Source organism: Topomyia yanbarensis, chromosome 3 (assembly GCF_030247195.1).
Source record: "Topomyia yanbarensis strain Yona2022 chromosome 3, ASM3024719v1, whole genome shotgun sequence".
NCBI lineage: Eukaryota > Metazoa > Arthropoda > Insecta > Diptera > Culicidae > Topomyia > Topomyia yanbarensis.
In genome coordinates this window covers 261,924,270-261,948,618 of record NC_080672.1, presented here as the reverse complement: position 1 = coordinate 261,948,618, position 24,349 = coordinate 261,924,270, and the positions used below count along the sequence as shown (strand labels likewise).

The 24,349-nt window shown below is 40.9% G+C and overlaps 3 protein-coding genes across 3 annotated transcripts; all 3 read left to right on the top strand.

The window, feature by feature from the left end:
- The first annotated feature begins 1,009 nt into the window (after positions 1-1,009).
- On the top strand, positions 1,010-6,296 carry LOC131687899 (uncharacterized). Its single transcript, XM_058971989.1, has 2 exons — positions 1,010-1,716; positions 1,766-6,296. Exons 1-2 carry the CDS (start codon positions 1,010-1,012, stop codon positions 6,294-6,296), a joined length of 5,238 nt encoding a protein of 1,745 aa, XP_058827972.1.
- An 841-nt stretch (positions 6,297-7,137) lies between these two features.
- On the top strand, positions 7,138-9,559 carry LOC131687898 (uncharacterized). Its single transcript, XM_058971988.1, has 2 exons — positions 7,138-7,844; positions 7,894-9,559. Exons 1-2 carry the CDS (start codon positions 7,138-7,140, stop codon positions 9,557-9,559), a joined length of 2,373 nt encoding a protein of 790 aa, XP_058827971.1.
- A 379-nt stretch (positions 9,560-9,938) lies between these two features.
- On the top strand, positions 9,939-12,422 carry LOC131687897 (uncharacterized). The gene has a single exon (XM_058971987.1). It carries the CDS (start codon positions 9,939-9,941, stop codon positions 12,420-12,422), a length of 2,484 nt encoding a protein of 827 aa, XP_058827970.1.
- Positions 12,423-24,349: the final 11,927 nt, after the last annotated feature.

Here is a 24,349-nt window from a genome sequence, read left to right as displayed (position 1 = left end):
CACACCACCACATATAGCCTCGGAAACTTGTATGAATTCATAATCATTTGCAGATAATTCAGTTGAAACGGTTGATAATGTCCGACACGTTTTACCCGGTACTATTGGCTTGTATGCGTACGTCAGAATTGCATAAAAACAGTGAAATGAAATCGCTATTTTTTGCAAAAGTGACCTTAGCTAAAATTTACAAGGTTGTTCGAACCCTTCTACTCAGCTCGAAGAAAATTTTTAAATGACAACTGAACGACCCCCCGATTGCTGCGATCAACATTTTTGTGGATCAACTGTGATATGTCAACAGAGAGTGATTGCGCGCGTTTTTTGCATTTCCGGAAGAGAGAGAGAGAGCGCACTTTGTGTTTCCGCTGACGACAAGGAAGCCATTTTGTGGGATTTGGTATATAAGGCGTAGAAATAAATTAATCATTCTCATTCAAATTCAAGTCGTGCGATGGATAACAAGTGAACAATATTTTCAGTGAATAAGTGATTAAGATAAATAAAGTAGTGAATAATAGTTGAATAAGAACTTGAAAGTGGTTTAATTATTGTTGCCCGTTACCAGAACGCAAGGAAAGAAATTCCCGTGTTCCGCCATGTTTTTCCCTTCCACCAAAGTGTATACAGTCCACTTCCGTGTTAATTTATCTCGGGACAGAGTCCCCCACGTGTTCGGTAGCCTTGAGAAATCGGCGCCGACATTTTGGTCCACTCGAACCGGATTGAGTGCAGTACAGTGTTTGGTGGTGGAAGTGGTGACTGGCTTAGGATGTCTCGTGAAGTTTGCTTCGGAACGGGCACAATGGAAAAATAAGTGACAATAAACGATTGAAGTAGAAAAGAAGTTAAGTGAGGTGGAAAAGAAGAAGAAGTTAAGCGAGGTGGAAAAGAAGAAGAATCGAACAAGCAGTGACGTGTGTGGAAAAGTGGTTCCAGAAGTTAAGTGAAGAGGCTGTTAAGATCAGCTCCGGTTACCAATGCCGGGTTTTAGTCGTTCCTCAGTGTCATGCCGCTGAAGCGAACACCCATCAAGCACCAAGAATCCACGTCGTCTGCAGGAAGCAATCCGCCTGCTGCAACACCGATTACCAGTAATTCACCTTCAACTAGCGTTAAGAAGATCAAGAAAGCGCAACGATTGATCATGGAACAGGTAGAAGCATTCGTCCACCAGCGTGGGCTGGCAAAAGGTAAGCTAACTAGAATTTTAAACATACTGCATGAAAACGATGAGCTGCCATCTTCTCAACTGCGAGTCTATGCAAAGAAGATAGACTCGGCGCACAAAGAATACCACGACATACAGGAGAAGATGCTTCCTCTAATTCCATCCTCAAGTAGAGAAGAGCATGATGCACATTTTTTGATATTTGATGAGCTCCACGATCAAGTACTAATGGCTTTGGAAGACCATATGGAGCGTTTAAGTGTTGCCCCAGTAGGTTCCAACCCAAACGTAGTCGCTCCGCTTCAGAACCCAGTGATGGTTCAGCAACCGTTGAAGGTACCGATTCCGACTTTCGACGGTAAGTACGAAAACTGGTCAAAGTTCAAAGTCGTGTTCAGAGACCTGGTAGATAACACAGCCGACCCTCCCGCCATTAAGCTTTACCACCTAGACAAGGCCCTGGTGGGCAGTGCCGCTGGAATTATTGATGCCAAGACGATCAACGATGGCAATTACAAGCATGCCTGGGAGATACTGCAGGAACGGTATGAGAACCTACTACATGGTAGGAACTCATATCCATGGCCTCTTCAGTCTCAGAAAAATGGCAAATGAAAACGGTAAAGAGTTAAGAGCACTAGTGGACGAGTGCTCGAGGCATGTTGAAAACTTGAAATTCCTCAATCAAGAATTCACTGGCATATCGGAGCAGTTCGTTGTGCACCTGCTCTCCGAAGCCCTGGATAAGGAAACAAGAAGACGATGGGAGACTACCATCAAGCATGGAGAGCTTCCATCATACGATGCAACCATCAAGTTTCTGAAGGAGCAGTGTTTCATCTTGGAGAGATGTGAAACCTCCAATTCAAAGGAGAACCAACCAGCAAAGAAGTCTGTTAAGAGTACTGGTCAGCACTCACTGGTTACCACGTCCGCCAGCGAGTCAAAGTTCAAGTGCGAGTTCTGCGGTGATTCTCACCACAAAGGGTTCAGGTGTCCCCAGTTCTTAGCCATGTTCGTTCCCCAGCGACTCGCGAAGGTGCGAGAAAGGAACGTTTGGTTCAACTGTCTTAGGAAGGGACATCGCGGATCAGACTGTCCTTCCAATGGAACGTGCGTTAAGTGTCAGCGTAAGCACCATAGCCTATTGCATGCGGACAGTCAGCCTTTTAAAGCAGCGGAAATTCCCGACGAAACGAAGTCATCCAGACCAGCAGCACAGGTTCAAGCACCGAAAGCGGATGAGCAACGGCCGTCTACTAGTACACAAGTGACGACTGCAGCTTGCTCAACAAACAAGGGACTAGTAGTTCCATCGGTCCTACTGGTAACCGCAGTCGTAAACGTGATGGACAGAAACAATCACCCACACCCCTGTCGTGTTTTATTGGATTCTGCTTCCCAGGTAAATCTGATTTCACAAGGCATGGCAGACCGTCTCGGTTTAGATGGATATCATACAAACGTTAGAATTGCTGGAGTTGATGGAATGCTGTCTCGTACTGACAAGGGTATCGAAGTGCAGATCCGATCCAGATACCTGGACTATCAGCTGAAGCTCAATTGCTTGATAACCAAAAGGGTGACATCAAATCTTCCAGTTTCAAATATAGACATCCGTTCATGGGAGATTCCAGCTGGAGTTCAACTGGCCGATCCATCATTCAATTCTACTGGCGGGATTGACATGCTAATCGGCAATCAATGGTTCTTGAAGTTACTTCTACCAGGGCGCATCATACTTTCCGAAGAGCTTCCTATCATAACTGAAACGAAGTTCGGTTGGGTGGTAGGTGGTACACATTGCAGCGAAGCCATTCAGGATAATGTCGTGTATTCACATTCGGTTACGATCGAGGAACTTTGCGACTCGATTCAGCGATTTTGGGAAGTAGAGAGCGTTCCCCAGCAATTCCAGTCAAGCACCGAAGAGGATGAATGTGAAAGGCACTTCATAGCAACACACCGAAGAGATGAAACAGGAAGATATGTGGTGCAATTGCCATTAAGAGATTCACTGGAGCAGCTCGGAGAATCCAGATCGTTGGCGCTCCGACGATTCTTAGGGTTAGAGAAACGTTTTGCCCAACAACCAGAGTTAAAACGGCAATACGTAGACTTCATGCAGGAGTACGAATCCTTGGGTCACTGTAAGGAAGTATATGAGAAGAATGACGCACCAGGGATGAGAAAGTGGTACTTACCTCATCACGCAGTTTTACGACCTTCAAACACAACAACGAAGTGCCGCGTTGTTTTTGATGCGTCTGCTAAGATCAGCCAAAGCGATTTGCTTGCTATAGTGCTCAGATTCCGGGAACATCGATTTGTTTTGACGGCTGACATTGCAAAAATGTACAGGCAGATTGTGGTTGCTGATTGTCACACCCCTCTACAAAGAATATTTTGGAGAAAGAATCCTTCTGATCCACTTCGAGTGTTAGAACTAACCACGGTTACCTATGGGACGGCTTCAGCACCTTTTCTGGCAACAAGGGCACTTCTTCAATTGGCAATTGATGAGAAGCACAAATATCCTCTAGCAGCTTCCATTGTCGAGAACAGCTGTTATGTGGACAACGCACTCTTTGGTTACGATAGCCTTCCGCAGGCGTTTGAAGCTCAAAGGCAGCTAATCAGCATGATGGAGGCCGGTGGCTTTCATCTTCATAAATGGTCGTCAAATATTCCAGAGCTGCTAGAATCGTTACCGAGAGAAGATCGTGAAGAGTTAGTAAGTTTAAGCGAATATGGAGCAAATGAAGTAATAAAAACCTTGGGTCTTATGTGGAATCCAGATTCAGATGAATTAATGTTTGTATCGATGCCCACCACGAACGTAAAGCAGCCTACAAAGCGTCAGATTTTGTCGCTAGTCTCCCAGATGTTCGACCCTTTGGGACTAGTGGCTCCTGTCGTCGTTATTGGGAAAATGTTAATGCAATTGGTCTGGAAGGAGAAACTCGATTGGGACGAGCCAATTGTTGGTGATTTGGTCAAGGGTTGGACAGGTTTCTTACATGCACTGGAAGGGGTCAATCAACTTCGGATACCAAGAAGAGTGGTAAGCAGCAGTGCTGTGGCATTCGAAATGCATGGGTTTGCGGATGCCTCCGATGTGGCCTACGGAGCTTGTGTATATATACGGTCGATATGCGAAGATGGATCTGCAAGCATGAAAATTATTAGTGGAAAATCGAAAGTGGCTCCCATCGCACCGCTAAGTATACCAAGAAAGGCGTTGTTGGCAGCTCTTCTGCTGCATCGTCTGGTAGTGAAAATTCTTTCTGCTTTGAAAATGTCATTCAATGAAGTGATACTTTGGTCAGACAGTCAGGTAATATTGGCATGGCTTACTAAGCAACCCGAGCAGTTGGATTTATATGTTCGCAATCGAGTGAGAGAAATAACAGCAACTGGTGCTAAGTTTGAGTGGAAATATATTCCAACAAAGGATAATCCCGCTGACATAGTGTCACGAGGGTTATCAGCTAGCAAGGTAGCGAATAGTGATTTGTGGTGGAATGGTCCAGCGGTTTTGAGAGATGCAATTTATCGAATGGAAATTCCCCCACCCTTGCCCATCGAAGAAATCCCAGAGTTAAGGCCAATCGTTTCGGTGAATATAGTTGCGAGGTACGACGAACTTCCAGTGTTCACTAAATTCGAGTCATTTAGAAAACTGCAACGCGTCTTAGCCTATGTGCTACGATTTCGCAACAACGTCAAGAAAAGGAAGGAAAATCGCACTTTAGGAAAACTACCAACAGTGATTGAGCTTCGTGAGGCTATGAAGACAACAATTCGGGTAGTGCAAAACCTGGAGTATAAGAGCGAGATCCAGCGTGTTTTAACAGGTGAGCCCTGCAAATATATGCAAAATTTGTGTCCTTTATTGGACCATGAAGGTTTACTGCGAGTTGGTGGCCGACTGCGCCATTCCAAGCTACCATTCGACGTAAAGCACCAGTGGATTTTGCCAGCTAATAATCCGGTGGTTCGAAGTCTAATCAAGGCATTGCATCAGGAGAACCTGCATGTAGGTCCGTCAGGACTGATGGCGATTCTTCGACAACAGTTTTGGATCCCTAAGTGTCGCAACACCATACGACTGATTACGAGAAGCTGTGTTCGTTGTTTCAAGGTAAATCCAAAAACATTGAATCAATTTATGGGAGATCTACCTGAATGTCGCTTGGAAAAAGCTCCTGCATTTTTGAAGGTTGGTGTGGATTTCGCCGGTCCTATTATGATAAGGCAGGGCGTCCGTAAAACAATTCCAGTGAAGGGCTACATTTGCGTCACCAAGGGAATACATTTGGAGGCGGTAGAAAATCTCTCGACAGTTGCCTTTCTGGCAGCTTTGCAACGTTTCGTGTCTAGACGTGGAGTCCCTGAGGAAATTTATTCCGACAACGGAACAAATTTTGTGGGAGCAAAGAATGAGCTAAGGGAACTGTATGAAATGTTCAAGAAGCAAATGACAGAGCAGAAAATTTTTGAGTTTTGTCAGCCAAAACAGATTCAGTGGAAGACCATCCCACCAAATGCTCCGCATTTCGGCGGATTGTGGGAAGCGGGAGTAAAGAGTGTGAAAACCGTGTTAAGGAAAATTTGTAACCCAGTATCACTTACCATCGTTGAATTCAGTACGTTGCTTTGTCAGATCGAGGCCATATTGAATTCGATGCCGTTGTTTGCACACTCGGATGATCCTCATGACCAGGAAGTCCTGACTCCGGGGCATCTAATGATTGACCGTCCGCTTACAGCGATTCCTGAGCCCACTTGCGAGGGCATACCGCAGAATAGATTGTCACGATGGCAATACATTCAGGTTCTTCGAGATCATTTCTGGAAGCGATGGTCAAGAGAATATTTAGTTGAGCTTCAAGGTCCAGAAAAATGGACGCGCAAACGTGTCAATGTGCGCCCTGGAATGATAGTGCTAATAAAGGAGGACGACTTACCTGCACAAGTATGGAAAATGGGAAAGGTAGAGCAGACGTATCCAGGCGAAGATGACTTAGTCCGTGTTGTGGACGTTCGCACACGGTCTGGAATTCTCACACGGCCCATTCACAAATTGGCACCATTGCCTATCTTGGAAAACCAGCCAGGGTAATCTTCTTTCTTCTTCTCTGGGCGGAGGATGTTCGAGCCCTTCTACTCAGCTCGAAGAAAATTTTTAAATGACAACTGAACGACCCCCCGATTGCTGCGATCAACATTTTTGTGGATCAACTGTGATATGTCAACAGAGAGTGATTGCGCGCGTTTTTTGCATTTCCGGAAGAGAGAGAGAGAGCGCACTTTGTGTTTCCGCTGACGACAAGGAAGCCATTTTGTGGGATTTGGTATATAAGGCGTAGAAATAAATTAATCATTCTCATTCAAATTCAAGTCGTGCGATGGATAACAAGTGAACAATATTTTCAGTGAATAAGTGATTAAGATAAATAAAGTAGTGAATAATAGTTGAATAAGAACTTGAAAGTGGTTTAATTATTGTTGCCCGTTACCAGAACGCAAGGAAAGAAATTCCCGTGTTCCGCCATGTTTTTCCCTTCCACCAAAGTGTATACAGTCCACTTCCGTGTTAATTTATCTCGGGACAGAGTCCCCCACGTGTTCGGTAGCCTTGAGAAATCGGCGCCGACATTTTGGTCCACTCGAACCGGATTGAGTGCAGTACAGTGTTTGGTGATGGAAGTGGTGACTGGCTTAGGATGTCTCGTGAAGTTTGCTTCGGAACGGGCACAATGGAAAAATAAGTGACAATAAACGATTGAAGTAGAAAAGAAGTTAAGTGAGGTGGAAAAGAAGAAGAAGTTAAGCGAGGTGGAAAAGAAGAAGAATCGAACAAGCAGTGACGTGTTTGGAAAAGTGGTTCCAGAAGTTAAGTGAAGAGGCTGTTAAGATCAGCTCCGGTTACCAATGCCGGGTTTTAGTCGTTCCTCAGTGTCATGCCGCTGAAGCGAACACCCATCAAGCACCAAGAATCCACGTCGTCTGCAGGAAGCAATCCGCCTGCTGCAACACCGATTACCAGTAATTCACCTTCAACTAGCGTTAAGAAGATCAAGAAAGCGCAACGATTGATCATGGAACAGGTAGAAGCATTCGTCCACCAGCGTGGGCTGGCAAAAGGTAAGCTAACTAGAATTTTAAACATACTGCATGAAAACGATGAGCTGCCATCTTCTCAACTGCGAGTCTATGCAAAGAAGATAGACTCGGCGCACAAAGAATACCACGACATACAGGAGAAGATGCTTCCTCTAATTCCATCCTCAAGTAGAGAAGAGCATGATGCACATTTTTTGATATTTGATGAGCTCCACGATCAAGTACTAATGGCTTTGGAAGACCATATGGAGCGTTTAAGTGTTGCCCCAGTAGGTTCCAACCCAAACGTAGTCGCTCCGCTTCAGAACCCAGTGATGGTTCAGCAACCGTTGAAGGTACCGATTCCGACTTTCGACGGTAAGTACGAAAACTGGTCAAAGTTCAAAGTCGTGTTCAGAGACCTGGTAGATAACACAGCCGACCCTCCCGCCATTAAGCTTTACCACCTAGACAAGGCCCTGGTGGGCAGTGCCGCTGGAATTATTGATGCCAAGACGATCAACGATGGCAATTACAAGCATGCCTGGGAGATACTGCAGGAACGGTATGAGAACCTACTACATGGTAGGAACTCATATCCATGGCCTCTTCAGTCTCAGAAAAATGGCAAATGAAAACGGTAAAGAGTTAAGAGCACTAGTGGACGAGTGCTCGAGGCATGTTGAAAACTTGAAATTCCTCAATCAAGAATTCACTGGCATATCGGAGCAGTTCGTTGTGCACCTACTCTCCGAAGCCCTGGATAAGGAAACAAGAAGACGATGGGAGACTACCATCAAGCATGGAGAGCTTCCATCATACGATGCAACCATCAAGTTTCTGAAGGAGCAGTGTTTCATCTTGGAGAGATGTGAAACCTCCAATTCAAAGGAGAACCAACCAGCAAAGAAGTCTGTTAAGAGTACTGGTCAGCACTCACTGGTTACCACGTCCGCCAGCGAGTCAAAGTTCAAGTGCGAGTTCTGCGGTGATTCTCACCACAAAGGGTTCAGGTGTCCCCAGTTCTTAGCCATGTTCGTTCCCCAGCGACTCGCGAAGGTGCGAGAAAGGAACGTTTGGTTCAACTGTCTTAGGAAGGGACATCGCGGATCAGACTGTCCTTCCAATGGAACGTGCGTTAAGTGTCAGCGTAAGCACCATAGCCTATTGCATGCGGACAGTCAGCCTTTTAAAGCAGCGGAAATTCCCGACGAAACGAAGTCATCCAGACCAGCAGCACAGGTTCAAGCACCGAAAGCGGATGAGCAACGGCCGTCTACTAGTACACAAGTGACGACTGCAGCTTGCTCAACAAACAAGGGACTAGTAGTTCCATCGGTCCTACTGGTAACCGCAGTCGTAAACGTGATGGACAGAAACAATCACCCACACCCCTGTCGTGTTTTATTGGATTCTGCTTCCCAGGTAAATCTGATTTCACAAGGCATGGCAGACCGTCTCGGTTTAGATGGATATCATACAAACGTTAGAATTGCTGGAGTTGATGGAATGCTGTCTCGTACTGACAAGGGTATCGAAGTGCAGATCCGATCCAGATACCTGGACTATCAGCTGAAGCTCAATTGCTTGATAACCAAAAGGGTGACATCAAATCTTCCAGTTTCAAATATAGACATCCGTTCATGGGAGATTCCAGCTGGAGTTCAACTGGCCGATCCATCATTCAATTCTACTGGCGGGATTGACATGCTAATCGGCAATCAATGGTTCTTGAAGTTACTTCTACCAGGGCGCATCATACTTTCCGAAGAGCTTCCTATCATAACTGAAACGAAGTTCGGTTGGGTGGTAGGTGGTACACATTGCAGCGAAGCCATTCAGGATAATGTCGTGTATTCACATTCGGTTACGATCGAGGAACTTTGCGACTCGATTCAGCGATTTTCGGAAGTAGAGAGCGTTCCCCAGCAATTCCAGTCAAGCACCGAAGAGGATGAATGTGAAAGGCACTTCATAGCAACACACCGAAGAGATGAAACAGGAAGATATGTGGTGCAATTGCCATTAAGAGATTCACTGGAGCAGCTCGGAGAATCCAGATCGTTGGCGCTCCGACAATTCTTAGGGTTAGAGAAACGTTTTGCCCAACAACCAGAGTTAAAACGGCAATACGTAGACTTCATGCAGGAGTACGAATCCTTGGGTCACTGTAAGGAAGTATATGAGAAGAATGACGCACCAGGGATGAGAAAGTGGTACTTACCTCATCACGCAGTTTTACGACCTTCACACAACAACGAAGTGCCGCGTTGTTTTTGATGCGTCTGCTAAGATCAGCCAAAGCGATTTGCTTGCTATAGTGCTCAGATTCCGGGAACATCGATTTGTTTTGACGGCTGACATTGCAAAAATGTACAGGCAGATTGTGGTTGCTGATTGTCACACCCCTCTACAAAGAATATTTTGGAGAAAGAATCCTTCTGATCCACTTCGAGTGTTAGAACTAACCACGGTTACCTATGGGACGGCTTCAGCACCTTTTCTGGCAACAAGGGCACTTCTTCAATTGGCAATTGATGAGAAGCACAAATATCCTCTAGCAGCTTCCATTGTCGAGAACAGCTGTTATGTGGACAACGCACTCTTTGGTTACGATAGCCTTCCGCAGGCGTTTGAAGCTCAAAGGCAGCTAATCAGCATGATGGAGGCCGGTGGCTTTCATCTTCATAAATGGTCGTCAAATATTCCAGAGCTGCTAGAATCGTTACCGAGAGAAGATCGTGAAGAGTTAGTAAGTTTAAGCGAATATGGAGCAAATGAAGTAATAAAAACCTTGGGTCTTATGTGGAATCCAGATTCAGATGAATTAATGTTTGTATCGATGCCCACCACGAACGTAAAGCAGCCTACAAAGCGTCAGATTTTGTCGCTAGTCTCCCAGATGTTCGACCCTTTGGGACTAGTGGCTCCTGTCGTCGTTATTGGGAAAATGTTAATGCAATTGGTCTGGAAGGAGAAACTCGATTGGGACGAGCCAATTGTTGGTGATTTGGTCAAGGGTTGGACAGGTTTCTTACATGCACTGGAAGGGGTCAATCAACTTCGGATACCAAGAAGAGTGGTAAGCAGCAGTGCTGTGGCATTCGAAATGCATGGGTTTGCGGATGCCTCCGATGTGGCCTACGGAGCTTGTGTATATATACGGTCGATATGCGAAGATGGATCTGCAAGCATGAAAATTATTAGTGGAAAATCGAAAGTGGCTCCCATCGCACCGCTAAGTATACCAAGAAAGGCGTTGTTGGCAGCTCTTCTGCTGCATCGTCTGGTAGTGAAAATTCTTTCTGCTTTGAAAATGTCATTCAATGAAGTGATACTTTGGTCAGACAGTCAGGTAATATTGGCATGGCTTACTAAGCAACCCGAGCAGTTGGATTTATATGTTCGCAATCGAGTGAGAGAAATAACAGCAACTGGTGCTAAGTTTGAGTGGAAATATATTCCAACAAAGGATAATCCCGCTGACATAGTGTCACGAGGGTTATCAGCTAGCAAGGTAGCGAATAGTGATTTGTGGTGGAATGGTCCAGCGGTTTTGAGAGATGCAATTTATCGAATGGAAATTCCCCCACCCTTGCCCATCGAAGAAATCCCAGAGTTAAGGCCAATCGTTTCGGTGAATATAGTTGCGAGGTACGACGAACTTCCAGTGTTCACTAAATTCGAGTCATTTAGAAAACTGCAACGCGTCTTAGCCTATGTGCTACGATTTCGCAACAAAGTCAAGAAAAGGAAGGAAAATCGCACTTTAGGAAAACTACCAACAGTGATTGAGCTTCGTGAGGCTATGAAGACAACAATTCGGGTAGTGCAAAACCTGGAGTATAAGAGCGAGATCCAGCGTGTTTTAACAGGTGAGCCCTGCAAATATATGCAAAATTTGTGTCCTTTATTGGACCATGAAGGTTTACTGCGAGTTGGTGGCCGACTGCGCCATTCCAAGCTACCATTCGACGTAAAGCACCAGTGGATTTTGCCAGCTAATAATCCGGTGGTTCGAAGTCTAATCAAGGCATTGCATCAGGAGAACCTGCATGTAGGTCCGTCAGGACTGATGGCGATTCTTCGACAACAGTTTTGGATCCCTAAGTGTCGCAACACCATACGACTGATTACGAGAAGCTGTGTTCGTTGTTTCAAGGTAAATCCAAAAACATTGAATCAATTTATGGGAGATCTACCTGAATGTCGCTTGGAAAAAGCTCCTGCATTTTTGAAGGTTGGTGTGGATTTCGCCGGTCCTATTATGATAAGGCAGGGCGTCCGTAAAACAATTCCAGTGAAGGGCTACATTTGCGTCACCAAGGGAATACATTTGGAGGCGGTAGAAAATCTCTCGACAGTTGCCTTTCTGGCAGCTTTGCAACGTTTCGTGTCTAGACGTGGAGTCCCTGAGGAAATTTATTCCGACAACGGAACAAATTTTGTGGGAGCAAAGAATGAGCTAAGGGAACTGTATGAAATGTTCAAGAAGCAAATGACAGAGCAGAAAATTTTTGAGTTTTGTCAGCCAAAACAGATTCAGTGGAAGACCATCCCACCAAATGCTCCGCATTTCGGCGGATTGTCGGAAGCGGGAGTAAAGAGTGTGAAAACCGTGTTAAGGAAAATTTGTAACCCAGTATCACTTACCATCGTTGAATTCAGTACGTTGCTTTGTCAGATCGAGGCCATATTGAATTCGATGCCGTTGTTTGCACACTCGGATGATCCTCATGACCAGGAAGTCCTGACTCCGGGGCATCTAATGATTGACCGTCCGCTTACAGCGATTCCTGAGCCCACTTGCGAGGGCATACCGCAGAATAGATTGTCACGATGGCAATACATTCAGGTTCTTCGAGATCATTTCTGGAAGCGATGGTCAAGAGAATATTTAGTTGAGCTTCAAGGTCCAGAAAAATGGACGCGCAAACGTGTCAATGTGCGCCCTGGAATGATAGTGCTAATAAAGGAGGACGACTTACCTGCACAAGTATGGAAAATGGGAAAGGTAGAGCAGACGTATCCAGGCGAAGATGACTTAGTCCGTGTTGTGGACGTTCGCACACGGTCTGGAATTCTCACACGGCCCATTCACAAATTGGCACCATTGCCTATCTTGGAAAACCAGCCAGGGTAATCTTCTTTCTTCTTCTCTGGGCGGAGGATGTTCGAGCCCTTCTACTCAGCTCGAAGAAAATTTTTAAATGACAACTGAACGACCCCCCGATTGCTGCGATCAACATTTTTGTGGATCAACTGTGATATGTCAACAGAGAGTGATTGCGCGCGTTTTTTGCATTTCCGGAAGAGAGAGAGAGCGCACTTTGTGTTTCCGCTGACGACAAGGAAGCCATTTTGTGGGATTTGGTATATAAGGCGTAGAAATAAATTAATCATTCTCATTCAAATTCAAGTCGTGCGATGGATAACAAGTGAACAATATTTTCAGTGAATAAGTGATTAAGATAAATAAAGTAGTGAATAATAGTTGAATAAGAACTTGAAAGTGGTTTAATTATTGTTGCCCGTTACCAGAACGCAAGGAAAGAAATTCTCGTGTTCCGCCATGTTTTTTCCCTTCCACCAAAGTGTATACAGTCCACTTCCGTGTTAATTTATCTCGGGACAGAGTCCCCCACGTGTTCGGTAGCCTTGAGAAATCGGCGCCGACAAAGGTTCTTGCAAAAAAGTGAAAATTTAAGCAATTTGCTATTATCTACGATGAATTATAAACATTTTGTACAGAACAGATAGTTGAAACATTATTCGTGCTTTTGAAAACATCACGAAACACAAAAATTGGTTTCCTGAAAAATATTCCTATTGGCGCTAACGTCAGAATTGCATAAAAGGGCAGTCTAGTGTTACATTGGATGCTATAGCGATTTTAGAGTATGTTCCTTAAAATGGTGCTTCGTCCTCTTTGGCTTGACACAGGCCAATTGATCCCTAATTTTGCACAGTTTTTTTGGTATACCCGTAAGTTATCCTTACTAGTCCTGCGACCGTGCTGTACCGCAACAGAAACCGGTGGCGAAGTCTGTTGAAGCATATGACTTGTTTCTAAAATGTTCATGATTTAGTCAAAAGCTTTTGAACGCTAGTTTGGAAAGTTTCGTCAGTCAGCTAAATGTGCGTCCTTAATATTCCATTCACGTGTGTAGAACTAGAATTGGCCGAGAAATCTAAAAAAATGAAAGCATCTGAACAGCGGAAACCACGATCAAAAATGTCTTAAGCGGAATATGTGCTTTGTGTTCATTGAGCTCCGGTGAATCAGCGAAGGTTGGGTATATTTTTACACCGGGGACCAAGATCATCAAACCAAGATATATATTCTAAACAATTTGAAACTGTCACCGAGCACTCGCGATCACGTTCTGCGCAGAGTTCCGAACAGACACGTCGGCCGGTTTTTTGTGTCTCCGGCTGTCAAGACCGGTAGCTTTTTACGTCGCAGAGGCTTTTTACGGTCGAATCTTTTGCGGAATACCTAATTTTGGGTTTACACTGCCGGGCCGCTGGATCAAGGAACTTGTGATCTTTATGAATAGCTTACCGAGAAGCTCCCGGCCGGCAGGGTTCCTCATGCGCGTGCAAGATATGCAAAGCTGGCTGCAGCAATTAGAGAGACGTGTTCAAGTAAAACAATCGGCTGGTAGAGCGCGGTAACTATTTGAACTGGTGTGTTTACACCGTGTAGCATTATTGTAGCAGCACCACATAGTGCGAAATCCATCATAATGCGAACTGAATTCGCGCCATAGAGCACGCAATGCATCTGAAAACACCTCGAGATACATATGTTTATGCATGTTTGAACAGTTTCCATTAGCATTTCTAGAGTGAAATGCGAGTTGGAATAGCTGTCGATAATGAGTTGCTTCATTATGGTGAACATTTTTTTCATTCAGCTGCACTACTTAGATATCAGGAACAATTTAAGGGTTTACGAGTATGTTGCTGCGCGGAAGATGAAGATGACATTGATGAAAGCCCGTGATAAGATTCCGTATTGAGTATAAAGCTGTATTTAATATATGTGAGGCATGTGTAGCATGTATTGACAGACATATTTGATTCCCATTTTTGAAATTTTTGTGATTGAAAATGTATGAAATTTGTGGTTTGTTGTACGCATGTTTTTAACAACCGTAAGATGGATGGTATGGTATTGTAGATTATTAGAATTTTTGACTAATAAAACTAATAATTAATTTATTTCAGCCGAAAATCTTAACACAAAAACCAAGTAAACCAATTAGAACCGGATCTAGAAACATAAGTCTGTGAGTACTGAAACTTTGATTATTTTTTGTTCGGGGGTTCATGTTGAGCCGCTCCTTTCATTTGAATAGAGTCCATGACATCATTCCAAAACTCCATCAAGGCTCGGAGAATACATTTAATACAAAGAATTAAATGAACTCATTGAAAGCATATTCACATACATACATATTCAGAAATGTCTTAAATACTTTCTTCACTCTCGCCAAACCAAGTTTACCGGTGTGATTAAACCTGGCTTAGTGATAAGTGTGGGTGAAGAAATCAACCCTAACAGTTGACTACGAAGTATGTATATCGAAACAGAAGGCCAAAGCTCCAGGATTACATTGTTGCACGAAAGAGTCATTTACCAACAACCGTCGGCTCACTAAATCTAGCAAATTCCAATAAAGATTACCTACATTCTTCATTGCAATCTATCCCTAATGCAATGTTGATAGCTTACTCAGATGTGCGTTGCATCTCCATGCATCGTTGAATCCTTCCCGCTATCATACCAACAAAGTGAATGTTTCTCTAATTAAGGTCAGCCATACTTCAGCACTAGAAATCTAACTTTTTTTCTTCCGTACTGAAACGAACGTCCATATTTCCGACTGTCTAATTAACTCTGCGCACTGACCGGTTGGTGGTAGTTATGTGTGGCACCCACTAATGACAAGTCCCGGTTTAATTGAGTGTGTCGAAAACCTCCGTGGGAGGAGTATTGTTTGACGAACTATGGTCTTTTCACATCCACAACTCTCGCACATGGTAAAGAAAATCGACATCGCAACGGGTTGCTAAATGGCCGACAGAACGGTTTAATTAGAGCTAGTTTCTGGTGGAGGTCCAAAATTAACCATGGCCGGGTGGTAGAAATGATTTTGTTTTTCGTTGGTAGTTTATTTTTTTTTGCTGCTCCTTAGTCTCCTCTGCGGGAAGGTAAGGTATTAGTTTTCCCCTTTTTGCTTGCTCCGATGATTCGAACGGACCGAGGCTGCCCACGTTGATTGCGTGCTCAAATAATTTATACTTTTTGTATGTTTAATATTCCTTTGTTTATGATTTATTTAACACGGCATATTTTGCAGATTGTGGTCTGAAGGGGTTAGTTTTTTGATTTCCTGTTCCGTGGTTGAGTTGAAGCTTTTCAGGTATTTGTTTTGATATTGTTTTCACGTTTAATTAACTATGTAAAATAGACACTGTGCCATTTACAGGTATTTACGATTGATATCAACTCACAAATTCACACCGCACAATGATATCACTCCAACGGTATCCAATTCGACGCCCGCAATGAATCCAGTCCGGAAATCACCAAGTTAAAGACTGAATCTGTAACATTTCAGTTACCTCCAAGATGCTGCTCGTGACATGAAAAATTCTACCTCGGACGACGGGCTCCAAAAACCAACTCCAGAATCTTCCAGTTCGTCCCAACACAGTACACAGATGATGGTAATGATAAAGAAGTAAGTTCAACGCATTCGACAAGGACGCGTGCTAACCGTCTGAAAAGAAACCATGATAACAATGATAGTAATTTTATTCCAACCTAAATTATTAAAATATTCAATTTCTGAAAAAAACAGACCATCTACTTCATCCCAAAATGGCTGGGAAGGTGCGAAAATGATTTTGGTGTTTGGTGTGGGATAGTCACCGAAGCAGAGGAATCCGGAACCATTTTAATAATGATCTGCTTCCTCAAACGACTGGATACTGTTTCAAATTGTGTTCTTCTTCTCAACCAACCTCAATGTCAAGGTGAGCTTTACCTGCAAAGAATGGTGATTAGGACCGAGGAAAGGACAGACTGCGGATGCTGGACGTGGTTTTTGTCTGCTCTCCCGGGGAAGGTAATGCGGTAATGGTTCCTAAATGAGATGCACCCCATCAGCCAGAGGTTAAAAGTTAAAGGAAAATATTGTAATTTGTTTCATAATGTAGTGTAAATTTCATTGCAGTTGTTTGTACTGGAAATATGTTTGTGAAATTTATGCATTGCCGACATCCACGTTTGGTGGATTTGGGAGCATACAGGGTAGTAGTAGTGTGGAGAGTTTAAAGCTTTCTTTTCTCTGTTCTGGAATCTACATTTGATTACCGTATTTTATGCAAGAAAAACTTTCTGAGGACGAATTACAGTGAATGAATACTTCTGCACGAAAAATATTTTTTTTTAGATTTAATCAACAAAAACCTAAAGAGGAAACAAATATTTTGAATGTAATTGCGCGATGGAAAACTTATCGGAAAAAATATCTAATGATAATTTTATACATGTTTCTAAATTTAATTCTAATTGAAATGCCAAACTGTATTTTTATTACAGAATCTGGTTCTAAGTATCATTTTAAATTAAAATGCATTTAACTAAAATTTTCCAAAATGCGATGGTTCGTCGCTGTTGTTCTTACTTATGACAAGCGCCATTTTGCATTTTACGGGAAAAAACGATTTTTAAAGTTTGAGATTGAATATATTAAAATTTATAAATGTTAGAAGCTTTTCGGAGAAGGCATTCGATGTTTCTATCTTTTTTGAAGTTATCTCTCGATTTGTGCGAAGGTCGGTCGACTATATTTACAGTTTTTGCTTAAAATGTAAACCGAAGTCGCTCGCATATGTGTCATAAGTGTGTATTGATGATAAAATATGTAGGACATGTCACAAATGTGCAGAGAAGATTTCATATAAAAATGAATCATAACTGATTCGTAAAGTTATGCGCTATAGATCACTGTGTCCAATATTATACTTTTCCATGCGATAGCAGCAATATCAGGTTACAAAATGATAGTAGTGGAACACTAGTCACCTATCAACAATTTTATTGTTGACTCACCTGTTTTCGAAACAAATATTATTCTTGCTTAATCCATTATTACATTTCGGTATACTTTCCAAAACTAGTGGAAATCCCAAAAGAAAATTTGTTAAATAATCTAGAAAATATAAGCCAACCATTCCCAGAAAAAAAACTATGGCAAGAAAAGTTTTGCTCCCGAGACAACAACCTAGCTAATGGTTATGGTTGATCTGCATAGGAATTACTTATGTCATCAGAGACATCAGTTGGCTTGCTATAAGCTTTTTGGCTTATAGCAAGCCAACAAATTAGGAATGTTGCCTGTTTTTTCTTTGGCATAAGATAGCACAACTCGATCACTCGAGAAACTGGCGCTTGTCATAATCGTGTTTCGCTATATCTCAGTAATCCAGCAGAATTTCAAAATTTTGAAAACGCGACTTTGTAGAGATTTTAGAATTTAGTAACATAGCATATCTAACTCAGATCACCCCAAAATGGCATTTGTCATAAGGTAGCACAAAAGTGACGAGTTGTCGAGATAGTTGGAATTTTGCTCCAACAAAAATAATTATTTCGTGCAATTATGCTCTTTTTAAAGTTATTCGCGTTTCCTCATAATGAAATGTCAACAATTTTATGTTTATCGTTTTAAAGTCATAAAAGAAACTTTTTAGTGTATTTGGACCACGAAGAAGCGCTGAATAAAAAGTTTTCCTACACTGATAGAATATATTCGTGAATCGCTGCGAATTAGATTCGTACAGACAATTTTCATAAAATTTACGAATTTTTCGCACATATTATGAATCATTCGTAGTTCAATTGAAACTCTTATATTTTTTCTTATGAGTTTTTCGTGAAAACCACGAAACGACTTTCGTTGGCTTATTACGAAACGGCTTCATTAGGCAAACGAATTGATCACTGCTATATACGAAAGTCTTGGTAATATTTACGAGCATCATTCGTCAAACCATCAACGTCAAAAGAAAGGTAGAATATGGGTCAATAATTGTTGATCATCACGACGATCTCGGTCTGACTATTTAGTAACCGTATCCGTGTCCTCCGCTTTCAAGAAGATTTCCTGATCCTCTTACGCTTCCAGTTGATCCATAATCCGGCGCAGTACGGATCCAGTTGAGCCATCGCGAACTCGTTGGTTTTGTATGAAGTAGATTGAGTTTTTCTCTGCTAGAGCAATGTAAAAGTAATATGCTATTAAATACGAAAACTCTTCTAAGATGAACGAAATGAATTCGTGCGACCAACAAAACCGTTCGTATTATACGCAAACATTTTTTAAAATAAACGAATCATTTCGTTTCATTCACGAAAAATAATGCCGTTATCAACGATAACATTCGTGCAGTGTATAAGTAAAATTTACGAAAACTATCGCTCATCAAGCGGCCATTTCTTTACAGCACACTCTTTCTAGTCCTCAATAATGATGAGCAGGTTGAAATAAAATCGATGTTACCAGATCCATTCCTTTAATTAAAAAAAATCGGTGCTATCAAACATCGATCCTAAAAGATCGAATGCGACCAACGAAATCGTTCGTAATATTCAAAACCGTTTATTAAAATAAACGAAACATTTAGTTTCATTCACGAAAAATAATGTCGATATCAATAATAACATTCGTGTAGCGTATACCAAATATGTAAAATTTACGAAAGCTTTCATTCACTAAGCGGCCATTCTTGTTCATGAAATGAACGAAACCTACTATTTACAATGCACGAAAATACTTCGTTGCAGAAAACGACGAATGAATTCGTGTATTTCATGATCAATTTCATAATATTTACGAATTTATATTATCAGTGTAATAACTTTTAACATATTTTTATAACTCCTACTATTTGGAATCAAAAATATAATTTTCTTTTTGAATATTATTTTGAACGACATTTGAAATCAAAGCGCTCATAACAGAAATATTCTAAAATGTCGTAGTTCTCGAGATATTTTAAATTTTGCTTTAATTATTTTGTTCAACTGCATGTCAAAACGAGTGGTAACGTGATCCCCCGCCTACTAGGGCTAAAGAATCAAAGCATACTATGACCTATAGGCACGAAAGTTCAACTATTCCCCCTATCCTGACAAATTAATTAATATGACTATCTTTTTTGCGTTGCGTTGCGTTGCGTTGCGTAAGCACGGTATACTTCGCAGATTGCAGACTGATGACTCTCTTTTCCAGCCAGACTACTTGAGGAGCATTGTTTGGGAATAACAATTGATCCAGTCCAAGCGAGAATTTCGCCTGAGAGCCACCATTGCAGGCCACGACCATCTTTACCGTAACTTGGGATGAGAAAGGAAGTGTTGATGTGGTACTTACTTAACGGAAGGCCCCGACTCAGTGACACTCCCATAAGTACCACGGATTGGGTAGTGGGTGGGTTGTTAGTCAGGATTCGCTTCAAGCAAGCGATGCGACTGAGAATATACTTTCGTGCATAAGATGTTTGAATAGTTTATTGACTGAAGGATACGTAAATGTTCTAGGCGTTTAAACTCTGGGTAATTGTCTATCGAAATTGTTTCATCGAAAACAACTTTAACTCCGAACAGCCGGCTGTCGGGAGTGTTGTCGACAATGTAAAATGGACCGCAAACAATGAGTTTAAAAGTGGTATTGTAGAACATTCATAAATTATGTCACGCAAAGATTACCCAACACTAACTAAGTCTCTGTCATATTACCAGGTTATTTTTATCCTTGGTCTAATACGCATCAAATGATTTTAGTTTTTCCTTCAATTTTGTCGTAGCACATTAATGCCGCTACTTGCAAAATTGTTCATGTTCCATGGAATTTCCTATATGCATGGCGCAATCGTGCGTAAAACGGCCGATTGCGTCAAAGCACATGACGTGCTTCCCTCCCATTTATGTCACAATTAGTCATATCTCTTCCTCCTAATAGCGTGGCAGAATTTATAAATCGTCCTTAAGCTTATTGTGATCCCGTAACTTGAAATTTTCCACCTCGTTCGAGTAAATGCTGCGTTCCTAAACGATATTAATGATGCACGAATCAAACACCCCCCGTTTCCAAATAGTACGTACTTATTCTCAGCTCAGTATAAGTAACTGATGAGTTAATGGACTAAAAGTAAACCATTATATATGACCATAAAAAAATTTATGTTGAAATGATTGCCGCAAATTGGTAATTGGATTTGAATTGATCTTGCGAATTGTCAATTCAAAAGTCATACACTCAGACAAGACCATGCGTATTTCCCACACGCATTAAAGACCCAGTGCATTCGTTAACTAGTTGGTCAAATAAACACTAAACAAACAAATAACTTAGTTTGCTCAGTCTAAAGAAATGTCAGCTCGATTAGCATCAACCGGCGGATACGTGTTCCCTTACAATGCCATCAAATGAAAGTACATTTAAAATTACATACGTCAAAATATGTGCAATTCAGAATATAACGAAATGAAGATTGCTTAATTATTTGCATTTAAAAAAAAGACCGGAAAAATTAGTTGCATAACCAAGGTGGTTCATTTTCAAAGATAGCACTGCTGATGAATCACTTTATAAAAATAGGTGATAAGGGACGCGGACGAAAACGAAAAGCTGACCACCGCCAATTAATATTAATATCTTTTTTGATGTACGAAGTATTTGTGGTAAATCAGTTTAGCTTGCTTTTCCATTCTCCAAAAACTTATGCCATATTTGTTCACGGAAAAAAACATTTTAAATAAATGAATGATGCCAGGTAAATTATGAAGTGTTTGAGAGAACTAATGGAATGGATCAAGAATACCCAGTGTTACAAGGATCAATGATATCTGTTGTATGAGGTGAACTAAATTTAAATTTTGTTGTATGCATTGTGATTTTTTTTTCTAAAATTGTGTTTTTCGATACAAAAACCCTTAGAAAGTAATCGTACTTGCAACTATTTGTACACAATTTGTTCGACGATCTCATACACCGTCCAAAAATTTGTAAAAAGATCTTCGAGATGGATTTAAACACATATTAGATATGGCCAGGGAATCAAATATCCCCAAGGATTTCCTCCAACTTTTTGATTGCAAGCTTTCCAAGATCAAAATACACTAAAAAAAAATTCTTTTACGTCTTTAAAAGGATAACCATTAGATTATTGACATTTCATGATGGGGTAACGCAAATAACTTTTTAAAAGGGCATAATTACACGAAATAATTGTTTTAGTTTGAGCAAAATTCCAAACATCTCATCTATCCCATTTTGGAAGCATTTTGATTTAAAATGAAACTTAGAATTATATTCTGTAATAAAATTACAGTTTTGTATGTCAATTAGTATGAAATTTAAAAACATGGATATAGTTATTGAATAAAAAAAAATGTTTGTTTAGCTTTAGGTTTTTGTTGACATAATATATAAAAAAATAAAAAAAGTTTGTTTTATCAATTTAAATTTTTAACATCTTTTTTACTTTGATTTTAGAGGTTTTAGCTTTAAAGTCATTTGTCTCTTTGGGTTAGAAAAATCTTCTTTATTTCGATTATAGAAGTTTTAGCCTTAAGGTCATTCGCCTCTTTGGGTTAGAAAAATCACTTTAGAAAACTCTAACTCTATAAGCGGGGTTAGGATTCGAACCCAAGTGAGCTGCGTTTAAGGCAATCGATTCAACAACAACGCTATATCCGCCCCCATGCATATTTTTTTTTGTTTTTGTGAAAAATGACACAATATTGTTTTCAGTATATATTAGGGTGGGACAAATTTTAGAATTCATTGGAACCGATCTTAAACTACTCGCTATAGTACCTCATTCAACCATGCAAAATGTTGATTTGATAGGTTGCACTATATTTTAGCACAAATGGTTTAAAGGTTGCATGTGATTTAACATGGATAAACTATCAACATAATTAATTATTTCGTGGACACGTTCCTACGTATTCTAAAAATATATACTATGCTAATTTCGGTAGATACGAGTACCGTGGACAACTTCCCTGAAGAGTGTAATAGGTTACAACTTCTGGTTCAAAAGTTATTCTTTATACAATGCTTAAGTGTCTACATCGTTGGTGAAAATTGGTGAAACTTCAATCAAGTTAACTGTGATATGTTACTCATAAACCGAATTAGGCAGCTATCGACATAGGCGGTTTTATAGTTCAGATGCGAGCGTCATAAATAGAAAATCTGAAGGACATGAGTTCGGTTTTTAATTTTTTCGCTGCCTGTGAAAGAGGAACGTTATTATGTAGAATTATTAGTTTCAAATAAAATAATAAGAGAGATCATAACCGTTATTTCTGAAGTTATATTCTAACGTTATATTCACGATGCTACTCTAATGTGAATCCCTGGATGATTCTTTCAAAAGTTTTGGTTAAAATAAAATCGTGCTTCATGGTCGGAGCACTCTTGTTAGTGTATAGTGACAGATATTGCCCAGCTTACTCAACCTACCTTCAGTTCACGGGGTACTCTATAGCAGTTCCAGTTCCAACTCCACAGCAGGGATGTGGTGAACATCAGTTGACCTTCAAAATAACGAGAATCTTTCCCGCTTCAATCTCGTTTCAATTTTAATTCGCTCAACGTATATTATTGCACACAAAAAAAATACATGAAAATAATTCTGTTACAACAATTCGATCCCAAGTCCTTTAGATCACATGTTTCGGATGATACCATATGGACTATATTTTCGCTTTACACCAACTGTAAAACTAGTGACCACAACAAATATGTCAAAGTTCACTTGATTGAAAATTCATCTCGCCGGGTAGCCAGAAACAGAACTATTTTCAGAACTTTCAGAGCAACGAAAGTTTAATTTTGAAATAGTAGCTCATGAACCAGTTGTCATAGCTATGAACTGTCTTTAGAAGAAGTTGTTCTACTTGACTGCACCTATAGAATATAGCAACAATATATTTTTCAGGGGCACCAGGTGGTATATTTGTAAATTTTATGAAAATGTATTATTTTGTCATAGAAAACTCCATACAAACATAGAATCATTTGTGCTAAAACAAGCTCCAACAGATTTGATTCAGATTTAGCGTAGGAGTTCGTTGAAGAATTACGAATTTTTCTATCTTGGTCCTACGGTATTCAATTTTTTTATACATTCTTGTGTTTTATGGGCTAAACTAAACCGATTTTGAATATCGGGGTATGGAAACACATCTACGTGATTCAAGGAATTTGTTTCCTTAAACGTTTTGTGAATTACCTCAATAATATATAAATTAATTCTCACAAGTTAATTTGTAAGTTTTCTTTAAAAAGCAAAATAATGTGTGAGTTGACCTCATAGGCGTTGCATTCAATCGTGAGGTAGATGTTGTAGGGTATATTAATTCATAGATCATTAAGTAATCCCCCTAGTAGTGATATAGAAAATTTCGCATGTAATTGAATTCGTAGCGTCACCGAGAGCAGCTGTATTTTTGAATCCTGAATTGAATCAAGCGAAAATTTGGCTTCTTTTGCAAGATGTAGGTGCGCAAAAAAGCTCTCTCTCTCCCTCTCTCTTGAATTTTGTGTAGAAGAGAGCCACTCGTGGAAATAAGTTTAATATTACATCCACCTTGGTAAAGAAAACATTTGTAGTTCTGAGGAAATTTGCAAACTGTATGAGTTTAGAAGTGTTGGCAGCCGTTGTTCTGCTGAAAAATCGATTTTGGGACCTCTCATATCGATTTCTCATCCAATGCGATATCTTGAACCCGTTAGTAATTGCAAATTTTAAGAGGCTTGTCGAGCTCAATTCTCAAGCCTGATTTATGTCATTGTACTTCGATTACATGGCACAAAATATCAATCCTTCTTCATATTATCCCAACCAACTCGTGGAATCCCGGATCACATGCATCTTTCATAGTATATTTCGAGAAGTCGAGTGCAACAAGATATTTTACACCGACGGGTCAAAGCTCGACGGCTCCACTGGCTTCGGTATATTCAATCAAAACCT

What these genes read in the sequence shown, in the direction of transcription:
- LOC131687899 (XM_058971989.1), top strand. Translation starts at nt 1,010, where the DNA reads ATGCCGCTGAAGCGAACACCCATCAAGCACCAAGAATCCACGTCGTCT. An exon ending in TGGGAGATACTGCAGGAACG is followed by an intron (nt 1,717 to 1,765) that starts GTATGAGAACCT and finishes TGGCCTCTTCAG; the next exon opens with TCTCAGAAAAATGGCAAATG.
- LOC131687898 (XM_058971988.1), top strand. Translation starts at nt 7,138, where the DNA reads ATGCCGCTGAAGCGAACACCCATCAAGCACCAAGAATCCACGTCGTCT. An exon ending in TGGGAGATACTGCAGGAACG is followed by an intron (nt 7,845 to 7,893) that starts GTATGAGAACCT and finishes TGGCCTCTTCAG; the next exon opens with TCTCAGAAAAATGGCAAATG.
- LOC131687897 (XM_058971987.1), top strand. Translation starts at nt 9,939, where the DNA reads ATGATGGAGGCCGGTGGCTTTCATCTTCATAAATGGTCGTCAAATATT.